This window comes from Phoxinus phoxinus (assembly GCF_949152265.1).
Source record: "Phoxinus phoxinus genome assembly, chromosome: 2".
Taxonomy (NCBI): Eukaryota; Metazoa; Chordata; class Actinopteri; order Cypriniformes; family Leuciscidae; genus Phoxinus; species Phoxinus phoxinus.
The window spans coordinates 13,435,147-13,460,313 of record NC_136877.1 but is presented as its reverse complement, the minus strand read 5'-3'; the positions used below and the strand labels follow the sequence as shown (position 1 = coordinate 13,460,313).

Sequence of the window (25,167 nt, the reverse complement as noted above, 5' to 3'; positions counted from 1 at the left end):
CTGAGTGAGGCCAGCAGGAGGAGACTCAATGAGCACCAACACACTCAGTAAGTTGCACAAAAAAAATGCAAAAGAAAACCAAAACAATAATAAAATTAGTATCACCTTCACACACTGGTGCCCATACAGAGCACAAAAATAATCTACAAGTCAATCCCCTTCCCTTTTTGTTCTTGGCCACTCAACCCCTAATAAAATAAAACAACAACTTCCATAAAATGCTTAAATAAACAGTTCATGGTAGAAACACGGCTACAAAATAACAGAAATCAACTAAACAATAAACATTTAAAAGAAAACAATACAATATTACCAAACAAGACAACACTCTCCTTGTAAACATACACACACACACACACACACACACGCACACCCACGCACACCCACGTAGCCTACACACGTAAACAAAAACACTAAAACTGCAGGGCGGCGATATGCCTCCTGTCAACCTGCATACGGTACGCAATTAAAACACTAACAGTTCTTGTTCAGCCGCAGCCGGAGTAGAATGAAATTGACGCAAATCCTTTCGTTTTAATAGTCGAGACAGCAGCAAAACAGCAGCGATCCGCGATCAACGAGCAGATGACAGGCAACCCCAGCAACGGAATCCTCCCCACTACTCTGCAGAAAACACTGCGCTTTTGCGGTGAGAGGAATCCCAGTCACGGCCGCCCGAAGTGCGAAATCAATACGCACGCTGTGGAGAGTCTATACAAGAACGCCAGCCATGGGAAATAGTCCTCGATCTCCTAGATGCCATACAAGGGACCAAACAGACAAATTTAGACAAACAAGGAAGAAGCTCCGTGACGCGATTCATTACCAAGCAGGTATATATATGCTCCGCCTTTAGCTGTGATAGGCTTAATAAATAATCCTGAAGCAACCAATCGTAGCCCGAAGCCAATAATCTATACTGCCACAAGTCTATAAATGCGACCTCCGGAGTACGTAGCTAATGATGTAGCAACTTTTTATATTGACGATCACTCTGTTCAGGGATTCCATTTATGTTGGTCAAATGTCAGTGAAATGTATAATGTTTATGTCTCAGTTGGTACATTTTTGGTAAAGTTGGTAAAGTTTACTAGAGTAAGCAATGTTAACAACAATTTTGACACCGTTTGACTTGCTTCAGCTTTACCAAACACAAGGCAAATGTTGTCCACATTGTACAAACAAATGCTCCCAACCTTTCCACTAAGAAAGTAATTGTAAGCATCCAGACTGCGACATTCTATTACCGCATTTCTCGTGCACACCGTATCAAACAGGTAATGATAGTCATTTGGATAAGATACTTCAGGTAAACGTGAAATGTCTGAAAAGTTTGGTCCTCAAAGTCTTTTTTTTTTAAAGAGTACAGTCATTCCACATCATTGTTTATTTTCAGTTCCGTTTGTGTTTGCACTAGACAAAAAATGGATCGCTTGTTTTGACAGAACCAGTGTTTCAGAACCAGACATGCGCAGTAGTATTCCAATGCGTTGAATTGACCGTTAGCAAAACCCCGCCCTCGAACGGTTCTCGTCCAATCCTAGCTCAGCAACTGTAACTAAGGAGAAGGACCTCCGTCAAACATTCCGATTTCAGAAAGATAGTGCAATGATGCGCCTATGGCAGTAAGGTCTGCACGGGCTTAAAACTTGCTGTATTTTATGATTGCTTGCAACTATTATAAAAAAAATAGGCTACATGTACAAACACCGTTTCACTACGGCACTGAGGCCCCCTCATCAGTCAGCAAACAAGAGGAAAAAAAGAGAAAAAGCACGGACTTACTAATTACGAAACTTTTATGTGGTTGAACAGGTACACAGTCACAAATTCCTCTGGAACTCAAACATTAAACTTCAAAACAAAGTTCGCCCAGTTGCACAACTATTTACACAAATATATCCTTCTCAGTAGGCTGAGTTATTAATGAAGAGAACAGCATCGAGAGTTGATGGTTTCAGCGCGTCCTCTGATTGCAGTGTTGTGACTGAAATAGCGCGCGCAGGAGCACATGCGCAAAACAGTTTTGTAAAATGATATATGATCAAAAAAAATGATTGATATATAATTTTACAAAACTGTTTTTTTTTTTTTTTTTTGTGAAAAAAAAACATTTGTGCATGTGCTCCCGTGCGCTATTCTGTCTGTACTTTCTGTCGTGCCCTGGAGGATATGTCTGCTGCATTACTCCAAAACCAATCACTTAATGTATGGATCTCAACCCAGCCATGGCTATGGTTCTCAATTGTTTGACGGGCGTAGTAACAATAACTAAGGGGCGTGGCTTTTGCGAACGGTCAATTGGTCTATATTCTCTGCTTATCATTCCAGAAAAAAAGTGTAGTAATGTTTTAATGTTTGCTGATTGGTCAAGAATGTTCATAGAGAATGTTCCTTGTCCTCTGCTGATCAGTCCATAACGATTTTGTGAAATCTCCCCAGTCTATGCTGATTGGTCCAGAATGTCTCTATGGAATGTCCCTGGTCTTTGCTGATTAGTCCAAAATGATTATTTTCATTCTCTCCAGTCTATGAAGACTGGTCAAGAACCCTGTGGAGTTGTCAGTCTCTGCTGACTGGTCAAGAATGTCACTGGTCTCTGCTGATTGAATTAAAAGGATTCTGTGGAATCTTCCTAGTCTATGCTGATTGGTCGGCATCTGATTGGAATCTCCCTGGTACCTGCCGATCGGAGCAATTGTTGGAATCTCCATGGTCTCTGCTGATGTATGATTCTTATTTTGGACAGTGGTTTGGATGTCACTATTAAAGCACAAAATGTTTGACAGAACCCACATTTGCTTTAATGACATGCTGGTTTGGCTTAGCAGGAATCCATTAGCTTATTTGGTTAAATACATTTCCCATAATAGTTGTCTTCCTGAATTCTTGATCGCTGCGGTTAAGTACATTCCACCCAATTATGGTCAGGTTTACAAGAAAAACCCCAAAGCAAGGTCAGAGAGCAGAACCAGTGCATGTATTCTCAGTGAGGGAATGCTCAGGCTTTGACATTTGGGAGCTTTTGGAACCAGCGACAGCATCTTCAGGAATTATTGAGCTTTTGGGTGTTGTCATAACCTATCTTAGAGAAGAAATCAATGTGTAGCACGTTACTGTCCACATAAGACCTGAGGTCATAGCTGCAGAATTTCTGCTGAAGCTTTTACAATACAGATAGCGAAATCCATCTAACCCCTTTCAGAGTGCAGAGAAGGGTTTTAAACCAGGACACAACATTGATTAAACAAATAAGAAGAAAAACAAACTATTATATAAAACAGCACAGGGAGCTTCCTTGTGTATCTTGACCCCGATTGGTCGATTGTGGAGAAAGTTTGAATCAGATGAACATTTTCAGAAAATGCTTTTAAACCCACAGGCTGCAGTGGGCTCCATATCCCTCTTCTCCTTTATCTAGCCTGTGTGACGCTCTCCTTCCTGTGTGATGCTCTCCTTCCTCTTTGTCTGCTGTGAAAAAAGTGTTTCTTTGAAGAGGAGGACACAGAAATGTTCAATTGTAAGAAAGGAAGTCAAGGTCATGCCTGCCTGTGGCCAGAATCACAGCACAAATCTCACGAACATACACAAAAACACGGTGAATAAAAGGAATTTGTTGTAAAATTATAATTTGGCTCATTCGAAATAATGTCTACTTTAATTTTTAGATAAAAAGGTAACACTTTATTAAAGGATCAGAAATTAGACACTAATTAATGACAAATAACTGCATTTGTAAGTAACTATTTATGTACTTGTATGCCATTATAAAGCTATTTATAATTATAAAAATAAAACAAACTAATAGCGTGTACTGTGCCAATTACACACTTAATAAGTTCCAGTACACTGTGGAGAGTTTATTTTTCAAGATCTTGATGCTCTTTCAGCTGTTGATGAAATCCAGCTCGACTGATTGATTGCTGCGTCTGATTGGAGTGAGTGCACTGCGCGGGTCTAGACCACCCGCAAAATTCAAATACACTACCGATACGTGCTACAGATGTTGTTTCAAAGTCTGAAATAGTTCCGCCGTGAAGTGTCATGGCTTCAAATTATGATTTTCTGCTGAGAATATTTTTCAGAACATCAGCGAATACGAACAAAAAAATAGTTCATTGGTTGATGCAAAAAGGATTACTGCGGAAATACATGTATTGTCCATCATGCCACCACATCATGAAATTCAGAGACTTCTACAATGAAAAGGAAGCTGTATGGTAAGAAAAGCTTTATATTAAACCATGCTCATTATTATTCAACTGTGTTTCTCGTTAAATTCAGTGTAAGAGCCTGAATAAACTGTCTCAATTTATGTCAACGTGGCCTATTACAATTTAACGTTAATCAATTATAGGCCTAATGTCATGCCAATTGGAGCAATGGCATCTCATATGATATTCAGTATAATATTCTATGTATGTAATATAATATGTAGTTTATTATATTTATTTTTAAAGGAAATGTCTGTTTTATTTAGTAGTCATTTATTTGTTCAGTTTAATGTTGAGAATGCAACCCTATTTGGTGCATTATTAGATGTCATTTAAATGTTAGAATAATTACAACTCAAAGATTCAAACATGTTTATTCAAATATCATACAGCAAGAGCATTTGAAGTGGCTCAATATTTTCCAAGTCTCATAGAAATTAATAAAAGTTAAATAATAATAATAATAAAAAGGATATAGTCACACACATTTCTATTGTGAAAAACATGTTTGTATCTAAAATACTTTAAAAAAAATCCAATTATAAACTGGAAAAGTAATACAATAGTATTGATAAAATAACTGTAATCTTTGTATTTAACTTTTTTATTATTATTCATTTTATTTTAATCTGAAAAAATGGGTTTAATGACATAAAAAGTACAACAAAATTATTAAAATAATAAATACTAGAATTTTATTATAAAAATAATTATTATTTAAAAAAATGAGTGTTTTTTTATTCATATCATCTGTCTTTAAACTATGCATTTGCTTTGAAATTATTACATTTTTAACTAGTTTTGTTGTTGTTAAGCTTGTATACTTATTTTAATTATTTTATCTGCTAGGGTGTGTCGAGATAAATGCCACAGTGAATCATACACCAAGAACATCCGAAGTGGCTCAATATTTGTCTCATCTAAGCCTCCAGACATGGATGCATTTTATTTACAGGTAAGAATATATCATTGTGTGTTTGTTACATAATGAGGATTGTTGTAATAGTGTTATAATAACTATTTGTTATTATGTAAGAATTATTTGTGTTAAGAGGAAAATCTTTGTAGTATATTATTTAAGCAGATAATATCAGAACTTATATTGTCAGCAATGTTAATAATATAACATTGACAGTGAACTGAGTATTAAGATACAGTATGTATTATGATCCTGATGTTTTTTCTTCTTCTTCTGTGTTTGCTTTTAAACTGTAGATTTTCACAAGGACTCAGGTTGCGGCAAGTGGACATGCTACAGGAAGGCATCACTGGAAGCTCTTCTACACTGACTAAACTTGCTTATCGTCTGCAAGGAGTCTGCAAATCTGCAATTAAAAGAATGAAGTGAAGAGGTGACCTGAAAATTGGAAAAAGACATGAAATTGTTTTGATTGATGAGAGCAAATTTGGCCACAAAAGAAAGGTAATATATTTTCAGTTACATCTGTTCACACTTTCTGTACAACCGAGGAAGACAGAGCAACAGGGCATCATGGGTGTTTGGAATGCTTGGGGTTAAAGAGGATATCAGAAGACCCATTCTGAAAGTTGTCAATCAGCGTTCAGCTCAACACCTCATGCCAATTCTCCAGAAGCATGTGAGACAAGGAAGCACTGTTGTGTCAGATGGGTGGAGAGCCTATAACTGTCTCAGAGATGCTGGATATAACCATCTAACTGTGAACCATAACAAGGTTTTTGTTGATCCTCAGACAGGTGCTCACACACAGAACATTGAGAGATTGGGAGTTTGCAAGGCAACAGTGTGGAGATTTAGGGGGAACCGCACAGAAAGCAGGCTCAAAGACCACTTAAAAGTAATTGAGTGGACGTACTGCGTGGTAACATACATAAAAATGGCCCCCTGGGAATGATTTTGCATGACATCAGAAGGAAGTATGCTGTGTGAAAATATGTAGATGTTCAGTTTATTCTGTGACCATCATCATCTTTTGAGTTAAAAACAAATTTGTCAATAAACTGTTTGGCAATTGATGGTGATTATTCAAGATGTGTCTCATCAGTTTGTTCTCCTGAACCATAAAAACAATAAACACTGAGTTGTTCACTGCAATATTACATGTCTCTTTTCTTATTGGAAAACAGCAAATGTTTACTTTAGAATAGGGAACATAATCTGAAGTAATATTGAATTTATTAGTGACAAATGTGCTTGTTACCTATTAATGAAGGGAATATTTAATATTTAAGGGGTTATAACTCATTTGTTAGTATAGAACAACTGCTAGAAAGACAGTGTTTCTCTGCCAATTTAAATTTCAGTTGAAATGCCCATTCTATATTTATTTCATACTTATAAGCTACACATTCACACAGTGTACTGGGAACTTATAAAGTGTGTAATTGGCACAGTACAAGCTATTAGTTTGTTTTATTTTTAGCTTAGTACATTGTTAGGACAGAAACAAGTATAAAGGGGCTATAAGACAAAAATAAGACAACAGCCAATAAAGGCCTTATAAATAACTTGTAATGGCATACAAGTTACAGTTATTAGTCATTAATTAGTCTAATTTATGATACTTAAAATAAGGTGTTACCGATAAAAATAGAGCTGTCTCTATTTTAATATAAACAATTATGATATGCTGATTAATCAAAGTAACTCTAGTAATCTGAAAACTGTAACATGTTTCCAAGAAAGACAAAGATGATTTAAAAATAAAAATAAATGTATTAAATAACTCCTGTATCTTCCATCCCCACAAAATGTCACTCTGTTTTTTACGGCCCTGATGAGAACGTCGGTCTCCTCGGCCGTGAACCGCTACTGGCATGCGCCTGGCAAATACACCATTATAATAGCAACCCACCATGGAACAAGCGCGCCTGCTCTTAAATAGAATGTAAGAGGACGCTCTGATTGGTTTATTTCATGTTACGCCCAAACCACACCTATGAATAATGAAGCTACTTCAGACCAACCCATTTTAGATCCGCCCATAAAGTTACTTGCGTTTTGCGTTTGATACTTGCGTTACAGATTGTTAAAATAGGGCCCAGATTGTTTTATTGTATTCTGTATTTGTTTATACAATGGCATTTTAATATCAAAATCAACTGCTGGCGGTAGATCCTTATCCTATTTAGCACCAAAACTTTGAAACAATCTTCCTAACATTGTCTGGGAAGCAGACACACTCTGTCCGTTCAAATCTAGACTAAAAACACATCTCTTTGACCTAGCATACACATAACACATTATAGACTTCTATAACTCAATGTTAGGCTGCATAGTTTTGTCACAGTGTCTGGTGGTTCCCTGGGTTTAACATTAGAGGTCTCAGTTTTCACGGTGTCTAGGCATTTTCACTACATTTCCCATAATCCTTTCTGTCACTGATTGTTAATTTCCTTCAGCTGTTTCTCAATGTCTCTTCCCCAGCCACTGAGCGGGAGAGAAGATAATTTTTTGAGGGGACCCGATTGGTCAAATTTCGCGGGACCCGTGGAGGCCGCAGTGGAGGAAGTGGTCGAGTGGAAGCAAGACACCATTCTCCACTCTGGCCCCTCTTCGGCCCTGGGTTGGTGAGGTCCAGCCCAGAGTTCCATCCGCCGCTGATTCCGCCCAGCTCAGAGCTCTGTTCGCCGTGGTGCCCGTCCAGTCCAGAGCCTGCAAATTTCCGCCAGAAACAGCGGAGGAGGAGGAAGACCTTCAGCCTCCCCAAGGTCCCGGAGGCCGTCCCCTCCGAGCAGCCCGCTGTCGTCCCGGAGGCCGTCCCCGAACAGCCCGCTGTCGTCCCGGAGGCCGTCCCCGAACAGCCCGCTGTCGTCCCGGAGGTCGCCCCGGGGCTGTACACCATTAGTCCTGCCACGGCAAGGAGGGCTGTCTTCCTTTTTTATGTGGTGGTTGTACTGCACGCACAGAGGAAGCACATGAGTTCCGCCCAGCCAGAAACTTCTTACGTCACTTCCACCGAGCCGGTGTGGGTTGCAGTTCCTGAGCCGGTGGTGTCTGTTGCAGTTCCTGAGCCGGTGGTGTCTGTTGCAGTTCCTGAGCCGGTGGTGTCTGTTGCTGTTGTAGTTCCTGAGCCGGTGGTGTCTGTTGCAGTTCCTGAGCCGGTGGTGTCTGTTGCTGTTCCAGTTCCTGAGCCGGTGGTGTCTGTGACTGTTCCTGAGCCAGGGTCTGTTCCTGTTCCGCCTTGGTCTTCACCGCCATGGCCGCCCGAGTGGTCGTCTTCACCCTGCTCGTCTCTACCATGGCCGCCCGAGTGGTCGTCTTCACCCTGGTCGTCTCCGCCATGGCCACCCGAGTGGTCGTCTTCACCCTGGTCGTCTCCGCCGTGGCCGCCCGAGGGGTCGTCTCCGCCGTGGCCGCCCGAGGGGTCGTCTCCGCCGTGGCCGCCCGAGGGGTCGTCTCCGCCGTGGCCGCCCGAGGGGTCGTCTCCGCCGTGGCCGCCCGAGGGGTCGTCACCGCCGTGGCCGCCCGAGGGGTCTTCACCGCCGTGGCCGCCCGAGGGGTCTTCACCGCTGTGGCCGCCCGAGGGGTCTTCACCGCCGTGGCCGCCCGAGGGGTCTTCACCGCAGTGGCCGCCCGAGGGGTCTTCACCGCCGTGGCCGCCCGAGGGGTCTTCACCGCCATGGCCCCCCGAGGGGTCTTCACCGCCGTGGCCGCCCGAGGGGTCTTCACCGCCGTGGCCGCCCGAGGGGTCTTCACCGCCGTGGCCGCCCGAGGGGTCGTCTCCGCCCTGGCCACCCGATGGACTGTCTGTTTCGCCCTGGCCACCGCTTAAGTGGCTTAAGCCTGTTCCCCTCCATGGACCTGGCCCCCCATCCCACCCCCTGATCCTCCACCTTTCCACCTCCCGCCTGGACTCTTGTTTTGTTTGTTTCTTGTGGTCTTGGAGCGTCTGGTAGCCGCTCCGTAGAGGGGAGGTTATGTCACAGTGTCTGGTGGTTCCCTGGGTTTAACATTAGAGGTCTCAGTTTTCACGGTGTCTAGGCATTTTCACTACATTTCCCATAATCCTGTCTGTCACTGATTGTTAATTTCCTTCAGCTGTTTCTCGTCACCTTGTTTGCACTTGTGTATATATACCCTGTCTGTTTAGTGTTTGTCACGGAGTCCTTGTATATTGTCCCCACACTTCCGTTCCTGTTGTTCGTGTCTATCTTGTATTATTTGGATTGCCTTTGATTTCGACCCTTGCCTGGACTGTTGTGAGTACGGATTACCCTTTTAATAAAATACTGCACTTGGATCTTCTTGTCTTGTGTGTGATCGTGACAAGTTTAGATCAGCTGGGACCGGGAACACTTCCCATAAATCCTGATGTACTTGGTACATCATAAGAAAAATGGCGTCTACGCTAATATTAGTCTCTCTGTTTATCCCGAGGTTTACCGCTGTCTGCCGGATCCAGGCCATATCCAGATCTGATGAAGGACCAGCGCCAGGACACGACGACTACACAGTCCTGAAGTGTCAACTATTCTCTCCCCTGTAAATTTTTAAGGCCTAACAAGTAGTTTGTTGAAGGTTGATTTGTGAAGGACTACACGCCTGCGCATATTCAAACGCGCATACCTATTGACCGAACACGTGATGCGCCGTCTGCCTTTTCGCGGGTTTGCATTCTTGAGGTTTGTGCAGAGAAAACGAATAATCATTTGCACCTTCAAAACTATTTCAGGAAGTGCGTTCTCGAGACACCAGGAACTTTTTGTGCGGATGGGCGGCCGGAGCGCGTAAAGGATTTTCCGTTAGAACGATGTCGTGTTAGTGGCCCCTAAGTTAATTACTAATGATCTTCGCAACTTAACTGTTACGCTAATTTCTATTATCACTGTAAAGCTGATTTGAAACAATTCATATGGTTAAAAGCGCTATATAAATTAAGGTGACTTGACTTTATTGGTTTATTAATGCGTGCAGGGCTACCACCCATAATAGCATTACAATAATCTAGCCTTGATGTCATGAACGCATAAACTAATTGTTCTGCATTTTTCATTGAAAGCATATGACGCAATATATTTTTAAGATGAAAAAATGCGTTTTACAGATGCTAGACTTGTGACTTTCAAATGAAAGGTTGGTATCAAAGAGCACACCCAGGTTCCTAAACGAGGACGTAGACTTGACAGAGCAGCCATCAACTGTTAGAAAGTATTCTAGATTATTACATGAGCAAGTTTTTTGTCCAATAATTAGAATATCTGTTTTTTTCAGAATTAAGTAGTAGGAAGTTGCTAGTCATACAGTTTTTTTATATCAGCTATGCATTCTGTTAATTTTGTGAATTGGTAAGTTCCGTCTGGGTGTGAAGAAATATAGAGCTGCATAACAGTGAACACTAATGCCATGCTTCCTAATGATATCTCCTAAGATATCTCATAATTTCCGAGTCTATATATTTTATAATCAGAGAATTTGCCAGCATGCAGAATTCAGCACTGATCAAAAAGTCTGTTTTGAGCGGTGAGGGGATTCTATCTTAAATGCTTCTGATTGGCCATTGCGTTCAATAAATCAACACATATGTCTGTGATTGGCTACATCGCTCAACACTGCAAACATGTTACAAATATAAACTCTGGCCTGTAAATCGTTTCTATTTTGTTTTAGTTGTTCTTGTTGCTTTTCTGCAAGAGACGAATAACAATTTATTAGTTTTTATATGTTTTATTCATAGATATTTCTATTTAATCGTTTTATTCTCCCGCAGCCCGCACACACAGAGTGAGTGCATTAGGCTACCGCTCGCACTTGGCCATCAAATCTAGTCCCGCGCCGCACGTCTCTAGATCAAGGGCCCGGCCCGAGTATAGCAGCAGGAAATATCGGGCTCAGGCAAAGAATCTAAGCTCTAAACAGGACAGAGTAACACGGCGGATATACATTTTTTTGAAGACGTAGTTAAGGCATCAAAAGGAGTACTGGCAATGATAAGTTCGACTATACGTTCATTGAGCTCTTCGTCAGTGAATTGACATTTCAGTGCTAAAGTTCTAGCTCTAGTCACAAAGTCATCGATGCTCTCGTTTGGTTTTTGTCAATATTGCATGAGATGAAGCCTGTGGATTCTGAAATTCACATTTATCTTTAGTTGTCCTTCAAAAAAAATCCACAAGATGTCAGGCTTTCTCTTATCTGCATCACTGAGCCCACTTGCATGGAGTCGTTTTAATCCTTCATCACCAATCCCTCGACATATTTTCCTAGCTTGTTTTCCTTCATCCGTTATTTCCTCATCTTCCAGGTAAAGATTATTTTTTTGTTTAAATAAAGACATTGCTTCACTCAGATCGGGGTCAGACCAATTCATGATTGGTAGTTGTGCTGCCATTTTAGCACATTTATCTTGTAACGTTACTCACGTTGAAAGTAGTCGTTCTTTTCCGTTGTGTTCTCTGGACCGATTCGCAATTATCACGCAGACAATGCTCCTTCACGATCCCACACAGACGTACCGAGCGCGTCACTTAGTAGTCTCCCGTTTAGGCATTCCGCACGTGCTTTACACGGATTAGGCTCAGAGTTTAAGGCCCAATCCCAATTCTACCCCTTTCCCCTTCGTCTACCCCTAACCCTTCGCCTTCCCCTTCCCCTTGACCCTTGAAACAGAGTGGCAAGGCGTAGGGGTGAAAATATTCCCCTAAGAAATGGGACACCACTACTACACCGTTACACGTCATTATACGTCGTCGCCTACGTCACAGGAGATGCGCCGATGTTTATCACAAACTTCCAAGATGCACAGGACTTGTTTTCTGTGGTGTTGTATTAACACGTTGGAGGTACAGACCTATGTTTGTCCTATTTTGACCTATTTATTTATTTACTGTGTGAAACTGTGTGAAATATGACATTGTGTGGCGTTCATGTGCGTTCAACTCATAAATACGATCTTTACGAGATGACTTGAACGCACCAATAGCTTGTGTGCTTTGTTCGGGGGAGAAGAGATTTTTTTACAAACGTTTCTTTGAAGGAACTGACCGTAAATATGAACACAAGATTGAATGTAACATAAAGCAAATCATTATTTGTCGTTAAAATACTTATTAAAGTCAACAATTCTTACATTTATGGTCTAATTTTTTGCTTGGGCAGTCATTTTGCGTCTGTAGCCGGTGTATGCAGTGACACTTCTCATACCCCTTCGTTTGAAGTGTGGTCCTGAAAAATCTTCGTTTGAAGGGCTATCTGGCCCTTCCCCCTAGCCCTTCCCCTCCAACCAAAAGAGAATCGAGACAGCCCTACCCCTCCACGTGCACGAGCAAAACAGAGGGGAAGGGGTAAGTGAAGGGGTAAGGGGTAGAATTGGGATTGGCCCTAAGAACATCTTTACTAGGGATCAACATGCTCCACATAACATTACATCCGGTACACGCACACAGCGTATTACATCATGATGTATTACGTATCACAACAATTTTCAGATCATTTTGAAGTAAAAACTCTAGCCGACAATTAGTCAAAAGCAGTGTTGGGCAAGTTACTTTTAAAAAGTAATTAGTTACAGTTACTAGTTACTTCTTCCAAAAAGTAACTAAATGAGTTACTCAGTTACAAATTGTAAAAGTAACTAGTTAGTTAAGAAAGTAACTATTGCGTTACTTTCAAGTAAAATTAAATTTTAAATGCTCAAATGTGACCCCACCTCTACCCCTCTTTAATGGAACTTAAAATTCATGTGCATGTTCAATTATTTATGATAAATCTGAATATTATAATTAAATGGACACTTAATACAATACATTATTAACAGAAACATGAAACATGTACACACATCTAAAAAAAAAGTGAGACTAGCCTCCAATCAAATGCCATGTATGTAGCCTATATTATGTTTATATAGTGGATCAATGCAAATAACACAATAGATGTTTTGGAACATTTTTACATTCGTTCCTTTAATTTCTTGAAGGAAAGAGTAATGTCTATACTTCCATTTAGAGAAGGCTACTTTTGGATTATTTGGGCTCGTCGCCATACCTGTCTCTCGTTGACTGACTGGCTTGTGTTGTTCCTTGTGTGTCCTGTCCTGTCCGACTATGCGTTATGATGGGTCGTTCGCAATTCATGAGCGATGATGGGTCGTTCGCGAATGAGCGTTAGTGATGATGGATCGATTCGTTCGCGAATGAGCTTTTGATGGGTCGTTCGCGATTCGCGAATGAGCCGACTCTGAGCCGGCTCTTTTAGGTAAACGTTGGGAGCTGGCTCGGATATCTGAAGAGCCGACTCTATTTTTACAAATTTAGCCTATAGAAATTAAATAATTATGTAATAAAAATTTAAATATTATAGTCAAAGTCATTTAAAGAGCCGTTTGCGAGCCAAAAGAGCCGGCTCTTTTCAGTGAGCTGAGTCAAAAGATCCTTCACTACTATGCGTGCTTTCGAACACCCGCCCAACTCTACCTCTGATTGGCTTACAATTAAATTTTACTCTACCTCAGCCAATCGTCAGCATTTATGCGCTTGTCTCTTGCTCTTTCCACTAACCAATGAAGAACAGTAAAAAAAAGTATTTGCCTCTCGCTCAGAGATCTAGTTGGTCTGATAAAAAAAAACAGCTTCATAAGTTATAGTAACGCGCCGCATTTTTTGGCAGTAACGGTGTTATTAAGATGAGAAGAGTAATCAATTAATTACTCGTTACTGGAAAATTTATAACGCCGTTATTCCCATTACTGGTCAAAAGTATTGTGGGAATATGTGAAGTTGGTCGTATGTGGTCCTATATCAGAAAATTTAAGTTTGAGTTTTTTGAATAACCACGCATAAATAATATTCTCTCAAAAATGCAAACATGTACATACATGTTGCTCACATATTATGATAGCCATGTTCGTGCTAAATAGAGTGTAATTACACCTTTTCCATTCATATGTTTATAAGCAACTGAAAAAAATACAAATATCAGGGCATGTCAAAACATCTCAAGGACCCCAAAAACACATTGGTCCCCAGAGGGTTAAGGCCAGACAAGTAGTTTGTTGAGGGTTGAATTGTAAAGAAGGACTACATACCTGCGCCGTTTTCGCCGGTTTGCATTTTTGAGGTTTGCGCAGAGATAACCTTTTTTTCACACCTTTGTTTTGTGCCGTTGTGCGGCTGGAGCGCCTTGAGGGTTTTCTGTTAGAACGGTGTCATGTTAGCGGCCCCTAAGTTAATAACTAATGGTCTTTGCAACAGAAGTGAATAAATCAATCAAAACTAACTTTAGCTGGACAATAACTTTATTCTAGAGCTGCTGTAAAGCCATAACAATCAGTACTGTTACTTTATTTACCTATTATCACTGTAAAGCTGCTTTGAAACCATCTATATTGTTAAAAGCGCTATATAAATGAAGGTGACTTGACTTGACTCTTTACTAGTGTACATTCATATCAATCACAATAAAAATAAATGATTGGCTTTATTCTTGAATATAACAAATATAAGGGCATAAGTGACTCTCCAATCAACATTAAAAAATAAAACCGTTTTAGAGAATTGTAATTGCTGTTTTATTTTTTGCTACTTTGAAAACCTTATACGTCTTTGATATACTGTATATATTTTCAGATGGGGAAATATAACAAGTTATTTGCTTTAGTTGTATGACTGAATTTAATTATAATCAAAGCTCAACACATATGGAATACAAAACAAATCAATTTATTTCATTTTAAGGTTAATTTCTATTCTTCTAAGAATTATTATATTAACATGGGACAATTTTTTTTACATATGTAGTTACATATGGGTTTATGTCATTAATGCTGTCAACAGGCTATAGTGTTTCAATGTCTTTATGAATGTACTAAAAATATATATGTGTGCCAGAACCACACATTTTATGAATACAAATGAGATAAGGTTCTAATTGAGCATTAGTGACAGAGATACCTGTTATGACAGAGACTGAAAGCCTCTTGATTTTTGTGTGATGAGAGCAACACAACAGCCCTTAACAAACATCTGATTGCAGCATTGCTCCTCGATGCAACCTTGGGATTTGGGAAAACTCACTGGAATCAAGTTCAAATACTTTAGAGGAATAATTTATTTCAAATTCAGTTTCGCTCTTAAATAAGAAAGTTTGTGGCAGTTCACAGACAGCGAAGTCAGCGGAAAAGTGCAGTGAGCAATCAGCCCCATTCAAGCCCCATTAAACCCCATTGACTTCATGTAATCAGACTGCTTGTGCCGGGAACTTGTCAGCTCAATGTTATTTTGCATTTGTGCATTCAACAAGGAGAAACACATTCACAGGGGATGGACTGATGAGATGTTTGGAATAACTTCCCAAATGTATGTATTTCCACTATTGTATGAAGTTTCTTCTCATATTTTTCCCAGAATGTGGGCTTTTATCATGAAAGACCTGCTGTAGATTAACTTGAAAAGTTGATACAAAATTGTATACAGTTTGTAACACTAACCATAAGCATTTTATTAATCAGTAATTTTGATTGTATTTCAAAGCTTTTAATAAACGAGATAAATTCACACTGTAAAACTGCAAAATTTACGGTAATAACAACAGCGGTAGTTGCCAGAAAGTATTATAAGGTACTGTAGCATAATTGGTGTCTGTATATTTTACAACTTATAACCGTATTTCATCAAGTGATATAACATTAATGGGCCAACATTTTCGGATTCACAAAATGTTAGTTGGAACAACAGAAATTTACACCTGCTCCCTACCACGTGTAAATGGTGTGTAAAACATTTAAACGTTCTGTGTTCTAATTTAGGCAAACTAATGACATTGCATTTTGATCCACTAGTACCATAATACTATTATATAATATTTATTGAATAATATTAATCGATTAAAGAGCATCGGATCTTCCAATGTTTCTTTATGGCGCTGAAACCTAAAGTTGTCAGAGTTCCCTTTCAGTCGAGGACGTCAGACGTAGTCGACTGAATGGGGATCACGCTTTGGGAGTTTGTCTTCTTCGTACTACTATTTAATCAAGCCAATTCAACATTGGCGTGCGTGATTACACGCTCCGCCCCACAGCGCGGGTATAAACACAGAAGTGGATGCACGCACCAGTCGCCTTTCGCTTCAGAGCCGATCGTTTGTCTCTGACGAGTACTATTGTTTACAAAACAAGCGAGTGTGTCAGTGTTCTTGCGGGAATACCTCCCAGTGTTGGTGTTCCTACAGCGTGAGTGCAGCGGTGATCGCGAGCTTCTCAAGCTCTCAACTGCTGACGGTTGGTTAGAGGGCGAGTGAGTGCTTCACTGTTCCAGTTCGCTGATTCAGTGTTGCCGCAGGTCATTCCCTGTGTGCTCCGGCACTGGTGACGGTCCCATTTCCGAAAAGAGCAACACAAGCGCGTTTGCATCTTTAAAAAAATATATATATTTAAAGATGTAATTTCGCCTGTGCATTTCTGGATGCATTCGTTCCTTGTCTCTCTGTAACGGTCACAATTGTTGCATCACATGTTTGGGCTTACAGCACGCTGAAGCAGCTTTTGTGGACACTTAATATTCTCATTGCGGGAATATGACTGTTGCGGTGTTGAGGTCGAGACTCGCCTTGGTCCGCGAAGCACGAGTCCCCATTACTACGGGTGCTGTGTGGGGTGGGTGACAGGAGGATAGTGTTGGATGTCTCGCCCGGCAACCATTCCCTGTGGGCTCCTCACTCCTCCCTTCCACCGCAGCCGGTGGAGTCCCCCGTGGAGCGTGCTGGTCCATCTTTAATGGGTGGACCGGCCGCTTCAGCCGGGGCTCCCCCAGAGGACAGGATGCCGAATGCAGCATCGGAGGGTGAGCTGGCCTCTGGAGATGACTCGACTGCGTTATCTCTCTCTGGTAGCGTAGCGTTGCTCGAGCCGGATCCAGAACTGTCAGCTATGCAGATTTGGGCTGCTGAGGCTGTCGGGTTCGAGTGGAACCCTCCACCGTGTCCCACTCAGTCTCGGTTGGATGATTGGTATCTAGGGGTGGGCCGTGCTGATTCTCAGCCCACCGCCCCAGTGCCCTTCTTTACCGAAGTGCATGGAGAGCTTACTAGGTCGTGGATGGCACCTTTTACTGCCGAAAACTACCTGAGTGGTTCTTCACCCTCGCTACCCGCTAGCGGTGTCCAACGGCCGCTGCATCTGGGGGATCCCTCTCTCTCCTAGCAGGCCTGTGTGCTTGCGTCAGGTTTGACGGTCGGAGGTTACAGAGCTTGCGGGCAAGCCACCTCCTCTTTGCATGCTATGGCGTTGTTGCAGGTCTATCAGGCCAAGATACTCATGGACAGGTACGAGGGCAGTCTAGACCGTGCGCTCATGAGTAATCTCCGCACTGCTGCTGACCTCGCCCTCACGGGCACGAGCGTCACAGCGTGCGTGGTCGGTCTAGCGATGTCCACACTAGTGGTCAAGAAACTCCAATGTTGGTTCAGCCTGGTTGAGAGATGGCGGATGTGGACAAGGTTCGGTTCCTGTTCTCCCTAATTTCCCAGGTTGGGTTGTTTGGCCAGCGGTACCCACATTTAAAAAAAGAGCAAACTTCTATATTCCTGGGTCCCTCTTGGTCACCAGCCGGCAGCTTGGTGCGGTTCGAGGACCCGGTCATCCGCCTTCTCAGGCATTCCCTGCCGCCCAGTGGAGACAGGTAAGTTTTGCACAGGTAAGTGTTGCACTGCACACTCACATCCCTGCCTCCACCTCGCTGCCCCACCTCGGGTACGTCTGTGCTCTTCTGGGCCTGGACCTGGTTGTAGAACCAGAAAGCTTCCAACCAGTCCGGACCAGACTGCGACCATCAGACTCGGCGATTTCATTATCGCTCGGCGCCTGCTCAGGTTCAGTGATAGTCATCACACTTAGGTGTTGAGCAGATATGCTCCTGAAGCTCAGTGATATTCATCACACCTAGTGTTGAGCAGTGTATGAAGGCCAGTTTTTATACTCGTTCTTCATGGTACCTAATATGTGGTGGGTCGTGACCATCTTGGACCTGTGTCACTTGAAACGGGCCCTTTCTCGAAAGCATCCGTCCAAGTTGCTAACACAGAGAAGCATTTTTCTTAAAGCCCCGCCCCAAAGCTTGGTCTGCAGCGTTTGACCTGAATGACATGTACTTCAGATCTCTAGCCTTCCGCACCACAGGCCATCCTGCGTGTTGCGTTTGAGGGTTTGAAGTATCAGTACAGAGTCCTACCCTTCGAGTGCTCCATAGCCAGTTGGGTCTTCAGGTCAACTGGGAGAGAGTAATCTCGCCCACGGGCTGAGTATCTCTTTTCCAGTATGGAGATGGACTCGATCCAACATGCCTCTTCAAGAAAATGGCGTGTTTGGTCGGTGCTATAAAAAAAGTGAGAAAGGGTCCCACTGGAAGATTTGTCAGAGGCTCCTGGGGCATATGGCAGATGCAGCCGCATGGCTTCCTCCATATGGAGACCACTTCAGCACTGGCTTAAGGTCGAGTCCTGATGTGACCACGGCAGAGCGGAATACCAGGTGTGACAACAGATCACCCCGGCCTGCAGCCAAACCCTCAGTCCGTAATCAGTACTTTTGTTTCTCCGGGTCAACAGCCCCGAGAACAAGGTCCAGTAACACCGATTGAGGGGACACGTATCTTTTTGAATTAGCATATACTTAGTGAGGTAGTGGTATTGAAATGTTTTATTATGATGTTATTATTGTTTATTTGTTTTGTGCAATTGTCTATTACAATATGTGCAGCACATTGGACAACCTCGGTTGGGATAAATGGTGCTATATAAATACATTTGACATTGACGTACAAGGGGCATGCTTTAACCTGGGCAACCTCAGACTGCAGTGGTATCATTACCTCGAGTTGTTGCAGTTAACCCCCTGGGGTCGGCAATCACGCCGGCGTGATTTGCGCGTTTTTTTTCACATAGCAGCTGAATAAACTTAAAATACTCCGTCATATATGGTCATACAGACTTAATACAAATGAAAAAAGAATCTGTGAGATGTCTACTTTTGTATGTGTCCACTTACAATCAAAACAAAACGTTGTGCTTTTGTAAAATAAAGAAATTAAACAGGGTGTGCATTCTGCCTCTCCGTCTCGTGAACTTTTTTTTCTTGAGCACGTCTCTAAACATTTAAAAAACTCAGCGAATATTTGTCACACATTTGTGAGCTCTATATATTTATAATCATTTAAGTGTGTAGTTTTAAATTATCTGATTCAAAACGAAAACAAATATTCTCTGTTTAAGTAATTTGTATAAAACCAACAAGATATTCAGTTTCTCTAACCCTTCCTCATTAGTTTTAATGTGACCACACCCACACGCGCAAAACATATAGACATGCAAATCGTCCATGTGTCGCGCGAATGCCCCCATTACCTCAACAACAAAGCGGCAAACTTTATCAGTCATCTGCAGGTGTCGAGTTTGGAAGACATGCTGTGAGATTCAGTGGTGGAATGTAACAAAGTATTTGTACTTCGTTACTGTACTTAAGTACATTTTTACGTATCTATACTTTACTTAAGTAAAAATAATAATGCATACTTTTACTTTTACTCAAGTAGATTTTTCAGCAATTATCTGTACTTTGTACTCCACTACATTATTAAAATGCGTGTCGTTACATCCTTCCGAATCTCTTGCATAATTTTTTTTTGGTCGACTGACGTTTTGGCGTTGCTGGCCAATGCACGTTGAAACAGATCGGAGATCTGATTGGTCAAAGAACTCACGTGCTCAGCGCGCGTTTTCAAACAACACAAGCGGAGCTTCCGCTTGTGTTGTTTGAAAACGCGCGCTGAGCGCGCGAAGTGTAAATCGAAGAAAAGGACACGGACCGGTGGACACCAAATATCAAAATGGACGAAGAGCCAACAACGTCGACTGAGCTTGAGTCTGTGCCCTGCAGCTCTGATTCTGAGAGACATCCCTGGCCTTATTTAAGCAAGTTATTTGAATTTAAAGGTTCAAAGAATGACTCCTGGCGTTTTCAATGTGTCAAGTGCCTACCTCAACGCAAAGAACTGTTGGCGTTTAAAAACTCCCCTTCAAATTTGAAGAAACATATAGAGGTAAGACATGCAATGATAGTTATTAATATTTAAGTTACAAACTTGCTATGACATGGTGCTATGACTGTTATAGAAAAACGGATGTCAACATAACAAAAATATCACACCAGTATAATATTTGTTTGACGAATTGACGTAAGTTAGTGGTAACGTTACCCTAACAGGGCAACTTCATTAACGTTAGCTGGTTATTAGCACAGCAGGGACGATAGCTTGCTAGTACGTTACATTTTTGGAGATGAGCAAACTACTGCTATATCTGTACATTCGTAGTTGGCTAAAATAGCTGTTTGTTTTGACTCGATGAAAAAAAAAATGTATACGGCCCCTAGCTTCTTTACCATTCAACATTGGGTATTTAGTTGACATTCACAAGTAAGCATGCAGCCAAAACTATATCGTGTTTTGATTCGATTGTGAACAATTTTGCACTATGACAGTTGTTTTTCGTCAATATCATGACATTTTTTTAGAATTTGCAAACATATGTTGGTTTCGCGTTTCAGTGCCCCATACAGTGGTTTGTTTTGTATTAACGTAAATGTAAAATCCTGTAACTTTAGGGTCCAAACTCTTAGTTTAACATGGCAAATACAGTAGCTTTTTGCTTGTGTGGTACTTACTTACATGTTGCCACCAGTCATTACAAAGTAATATGCTAGTAAAATGTAAGGTTAGTGTTTTCACTTGCACTTAACTAGTAGTGGTTTAGATTAATTCTTGAACCCTTAAAAAATATTTGTATTTATAAAAAATGTATTTTAAAAAATACATTATGTTGTGAGATTTATTTTGGTTGTAGATTGATTATATTACTAAATACTAATACTACTAATGCTAAACGTGTATTAATTCTGTTGTCACTATCTTTTATAGAGAAAGCACCGACCACTTCTGAAGGAGTACTTGGCAGCAACTTCTTCTAAAAAGAAGGGGACATTGTTTGCTGATGGAGGTCCTTCAATAAAGCAGCGAAAACTTGAGGACATCAAAGCATCTCAGAAGACCATAGACCTTGCAGTGGTTAACTTTATTGTCCAGGGTTTGCACCCTTTTGGAGTAGTAGAACAGACTGGGTTTGTTGATTTAATACATTGTACTCAACCTGATTACACAGTCATGTCACGTACAACATTGAGAGAGAGAATTGATAAGTGCACAAAGCAAATGAAAGAAAAATTGAAGAATGCAATGCAGACTGTTAAGTATATCGCCACGACTACAGACTGTTGGACAGCTCATAGGCAAAGTTTCATTGGGGCTACTGCCCACTGGATAGACCCAGATACCCTAGAAAGAAAGTCTGTGGCTCTGGCTTGTAAAAGGCTGAAAGGGACACATTCTTATGATGTGTTAGCCAGTGCACTTAATGATATTCACAGTGAGTATAACATCCGTGAAAAAATTGTTAGGACCACAACCGATAATGCCTCAAACTTTATTAAGGCCTTCCGAGTTTATGCATGTGAAGATGAAGGAAGTTCAACTAAAGATGAGAGTAAAGGTGTGAATGACAGTGAAGAGGAGGATGCAGAAGAGGAGACAGAGGGTGTTGAAGTGGAAGCTTTGATGGAGGAAGAAGATGAGTGTTCTGAATATCAGCTTCCAAAGCATCACCGTTGTGCCTGTCATAATCTGAATTTGATCTCAACCGTAGATGCTAGAAAAGCTGAATCAAATGTTATGTACAAGAAGATATCTCGTGCAGCATTTGCCAAGTGCTCAGCTCTTTGGAATAAGAGTGCCCGGTCATCTACAGCTGCAGAGGTTATTGAGAGGGAGTGCAAGCTGCAATTGATCCGTCCAGTTGAGACCAGGTGGAACTCTCTCTTCCTTGCAGTTGAGCGAATACTGAGGATAATTAGGGAAAGTGGAGAAGGAGCAGTCAGAGCAGTGACCATTGCACTTAAAGTCCCAATGTAAGTTTGTCATGGAGCAGATACGTAGTTGTGATGTGGTAGGCTATTGATTGTGTGAAATAATGTTGTTTACTAATGATTTACTCCATTTAATTGAACTGCAATATAGCCTATGCTTATCATGCTGACATTATGCATGTTCTCACATGGTGTTTTACAGGTTCAGCCCTGCAGAACTTGCTTTCTTGTCTGACTATGCATCAACCATGAACCCAGTCTCTAAGGCACTCAACATATTGCAGGGAGAGGTGGATGTCCACATGGGATGGCTGGTACCCACTATAACGCTCCTAACTGTGAAGCTGGACCGCCTCCGAACTTCATCCAAGTTCTGCCAGCCACTGATCTCTGCTCTTCAGGAAGGAATACAGCAGCGGTTTGGAAAAATGATGAATGACCCAGAACTCATATCTGCTGCAATTTTACTTCCTAAGTTTCGCACATCATGGACAAGCAATGAAAACTTGCTAAAGTTGGGTAAGTCATTTAAATAATTTCTTTGTCAAGCATTCATTTGTTAATAGAATAATGGGTAGTGGTTCATTTTAACCAATATATGTTATTTTCAAAGCTAACTGGTATTTTAAAAGGCTAGACAGAAATACTCTTCATTCATGTTTGGATATTTTTTTTTGTGTGCAGGCATGGACTACATCAAGGCACACATGGAGGAAGAGCCAGCCTTATCATCACCTGGTAGCCATTCTGGATCTGAGGAGGAAGACTTTTTTGGCCTTATGAAGGGAAATGTCCACGAAACCACAAAACAGTTGGATGTCTATCTGGCCAACACTTCTACCTCAATGGACATACTCAAGTCAGTGCCCACAGTTTTTAATTTGTCCCTGAAGCTCAACACACCATTGCCCGCATCAGCAGCATGCGAACGAATGTTTAGCACAGCAGGGCACATTTTTTCTGCAAAAAGAGGCAGGCTAGGGACAAAAAGCTTTGAGAACCAAATTTTGTTGAAATTGAACAAAAACTATTGGTAATGCTATGCAGAACCAAATACAGTATTAGGGCTCTAATACTCTCATGTTCTATAGGGGCATTTTGCCCTTTTGATTGCCTGGCCAAAATTTTTATTTGAAGGTCCTTTGTTTTTAAGTTTCTTATCGTAACATCTGCCTTTATATTGACTTCATTGTTTTTCACATAGATTCTTTTATTTATTTTTTGTCCTATTAATGTTAGGTTGATCAGAGTTCTAAATAGCAATATTGCTTGCATGTTTTAGGAGAAGCACTCACCCTTGTCAAATTAAAGGACTAAAGGTAAAGGACTAAAGCAACTGTTGTTGAGCAGAATAAACTGGTCATACAAATTTGATTAAAGTGTTCAGAATAACACTCACCTGTGTGCTTTTGAGTTTTTTAAAACTATACTGCTCTTAAAAGTATAGTAAAAAATAAAATAAATTGTATGTCATAATTGGCTTAGCTTAATTAATATTTAATGAGTAATAAGTAAATAACCAGATTTTTACAGTGTGTCAGTATTGCAGAGAGCTTGCACAACAACCCTTTCCAGTACACAATAGAAATTGTTTGTGATTATTACAATTGAACAGCCCAGACATCGAGACAACTGATTGTACTTTTACTTAAAAAAAATACTTTAAAGTAAATTTAAAAGTATGTACTTATGACTTTTACTTAAGTAAGATGTTGATGTAGTAATTGTACTTTTACTTAAGTATATATTTTGCAGGGTAATTGTACTTTTACTTAAGTACTAAACTTAAGTACTTCCTCCACCACTGGGAGATTATTGGGTTTACATCTGAAGAAGAAGATCGCGATTTGAAGACAAGAACGATTTTAAGGTAAGAAATAATTCTGAATTATATTAGTTAGTGTTATTGTTGCATAAACTTCATATTGCCATTGAACTGTTGCTCGATGCTTCAGTGAATGTTCCCTGCACGCGCTGTGAGAGTTTGAGTCAGTCGCGCGACGTGCGTTTGAAAAGCAAAACGCACCATGATTTTACTCCAATCTCATTTCATAACGTCATATCGATTGTAAACATTTGAAGTAACGTATGATAATCAATATGTTTTTCTCTAGTGTAGTGTTACTGAAGTGTTCCTTTTTAACGATGCCTGCTATACTATTGTTCTTATTATTTGATTCAGCCCTGTATATGCCTACAAGGCACAACAAATGTATATATATATGTGTATATATATATATATATATATATATATATATATATATATATATATATATATATATATATATGTGTGTGTGTGTGTGTGTGTGTGTGTATGTGTGTGTGTGTGTGTGTGTGTATTTTGTAAATTTTAAAAAGGAATTTTCACCAGAAATCTAAAATGTATTCCCACAATCATGCAGCCCTGGTTTCTTCTTGATATCAGAATGTTCACAGCTTTTTTTTATATATATATATATATATTAGGTAGCTACCCGTCCTGCTGACTTCAACATGAGCATGAGGAGGTAAAGTGAAAAATCAAACACCTTGGAAATGACAGGTAGGCTATGCACTATGTTTCAGGAAAGGAAAGGTGTGTGACTGGTTAAGTCTCTGTCTTTAGTTCAGTGTGTTAAATAATGTGCTTTTTGCCATTTGTTGTGTATCTTTGGATTATGTTGTGTTGTAAATAAATTCAAACAATCAAAAAGCTGTTCTTTTTTAAATCTCCTCATTTGTGCAAGGTAATGTAATGATAGTGCCTGAGAGCTCCTAATAGGGCCATTATGGGAGGCTCTTTGTCTTTCTCAGGTGTGAAACACTCAATATTCATGATGGTTAACGCCTCCTCGCATAAAGCTTTCTTACACAAAACATGTCATACAAATTTTAAATCAATATATTGTCTTATCTGAATGAGTATTCAGGATGATTTTCACATAGTTTTGGAGCAAATATTCTAGGCTACGTGATACAATTTTCAAAAGCCTTGCGAAGAAATAATTAGTTTGTGTTTCATGACATTATTTCAGTGACTTTTTTTTGGGTCATTTTCACAAACCACGCATAAATGTTATTATCTCAAAACT

At 40.6% G+C, this 25,167-nt stretch overlaps 1 protein-coding gene across 1 annotated transcript; it reads left to right on the top strand.

Annotated features, from left to right (window-relative positions):
* Positions 1-16,701: 16,701 nt before the first annotated feature.
* On the top strand, positions 16,702-23,846 carry LOC306987749 (zinc finger BED domain-containing protein 4-like; the record flags this gene model as incomplete). The annotated part of the gene is made up of 8 exons (XM_079592282.1): positions 16,702-16,721; positions 16,792-17,255; positions 17,349-17,582; positions 17,732-17,804; positions 20,057-20,219; positions 21,096-22,138; positions 22,299-22,615; positions 22,781-23,846. 8 exons carry the CDS (start codon positions 16,702-16,704, stop codon positions 23,131-23,133), a joined length of 2,667 nt encoding a protein of 888 aa, XP_079448408.1. The 3' UTR covers positions 23,134-23,846.
* Positions 23,847-25,167: the final 1,321 nt, after the last annotated feature.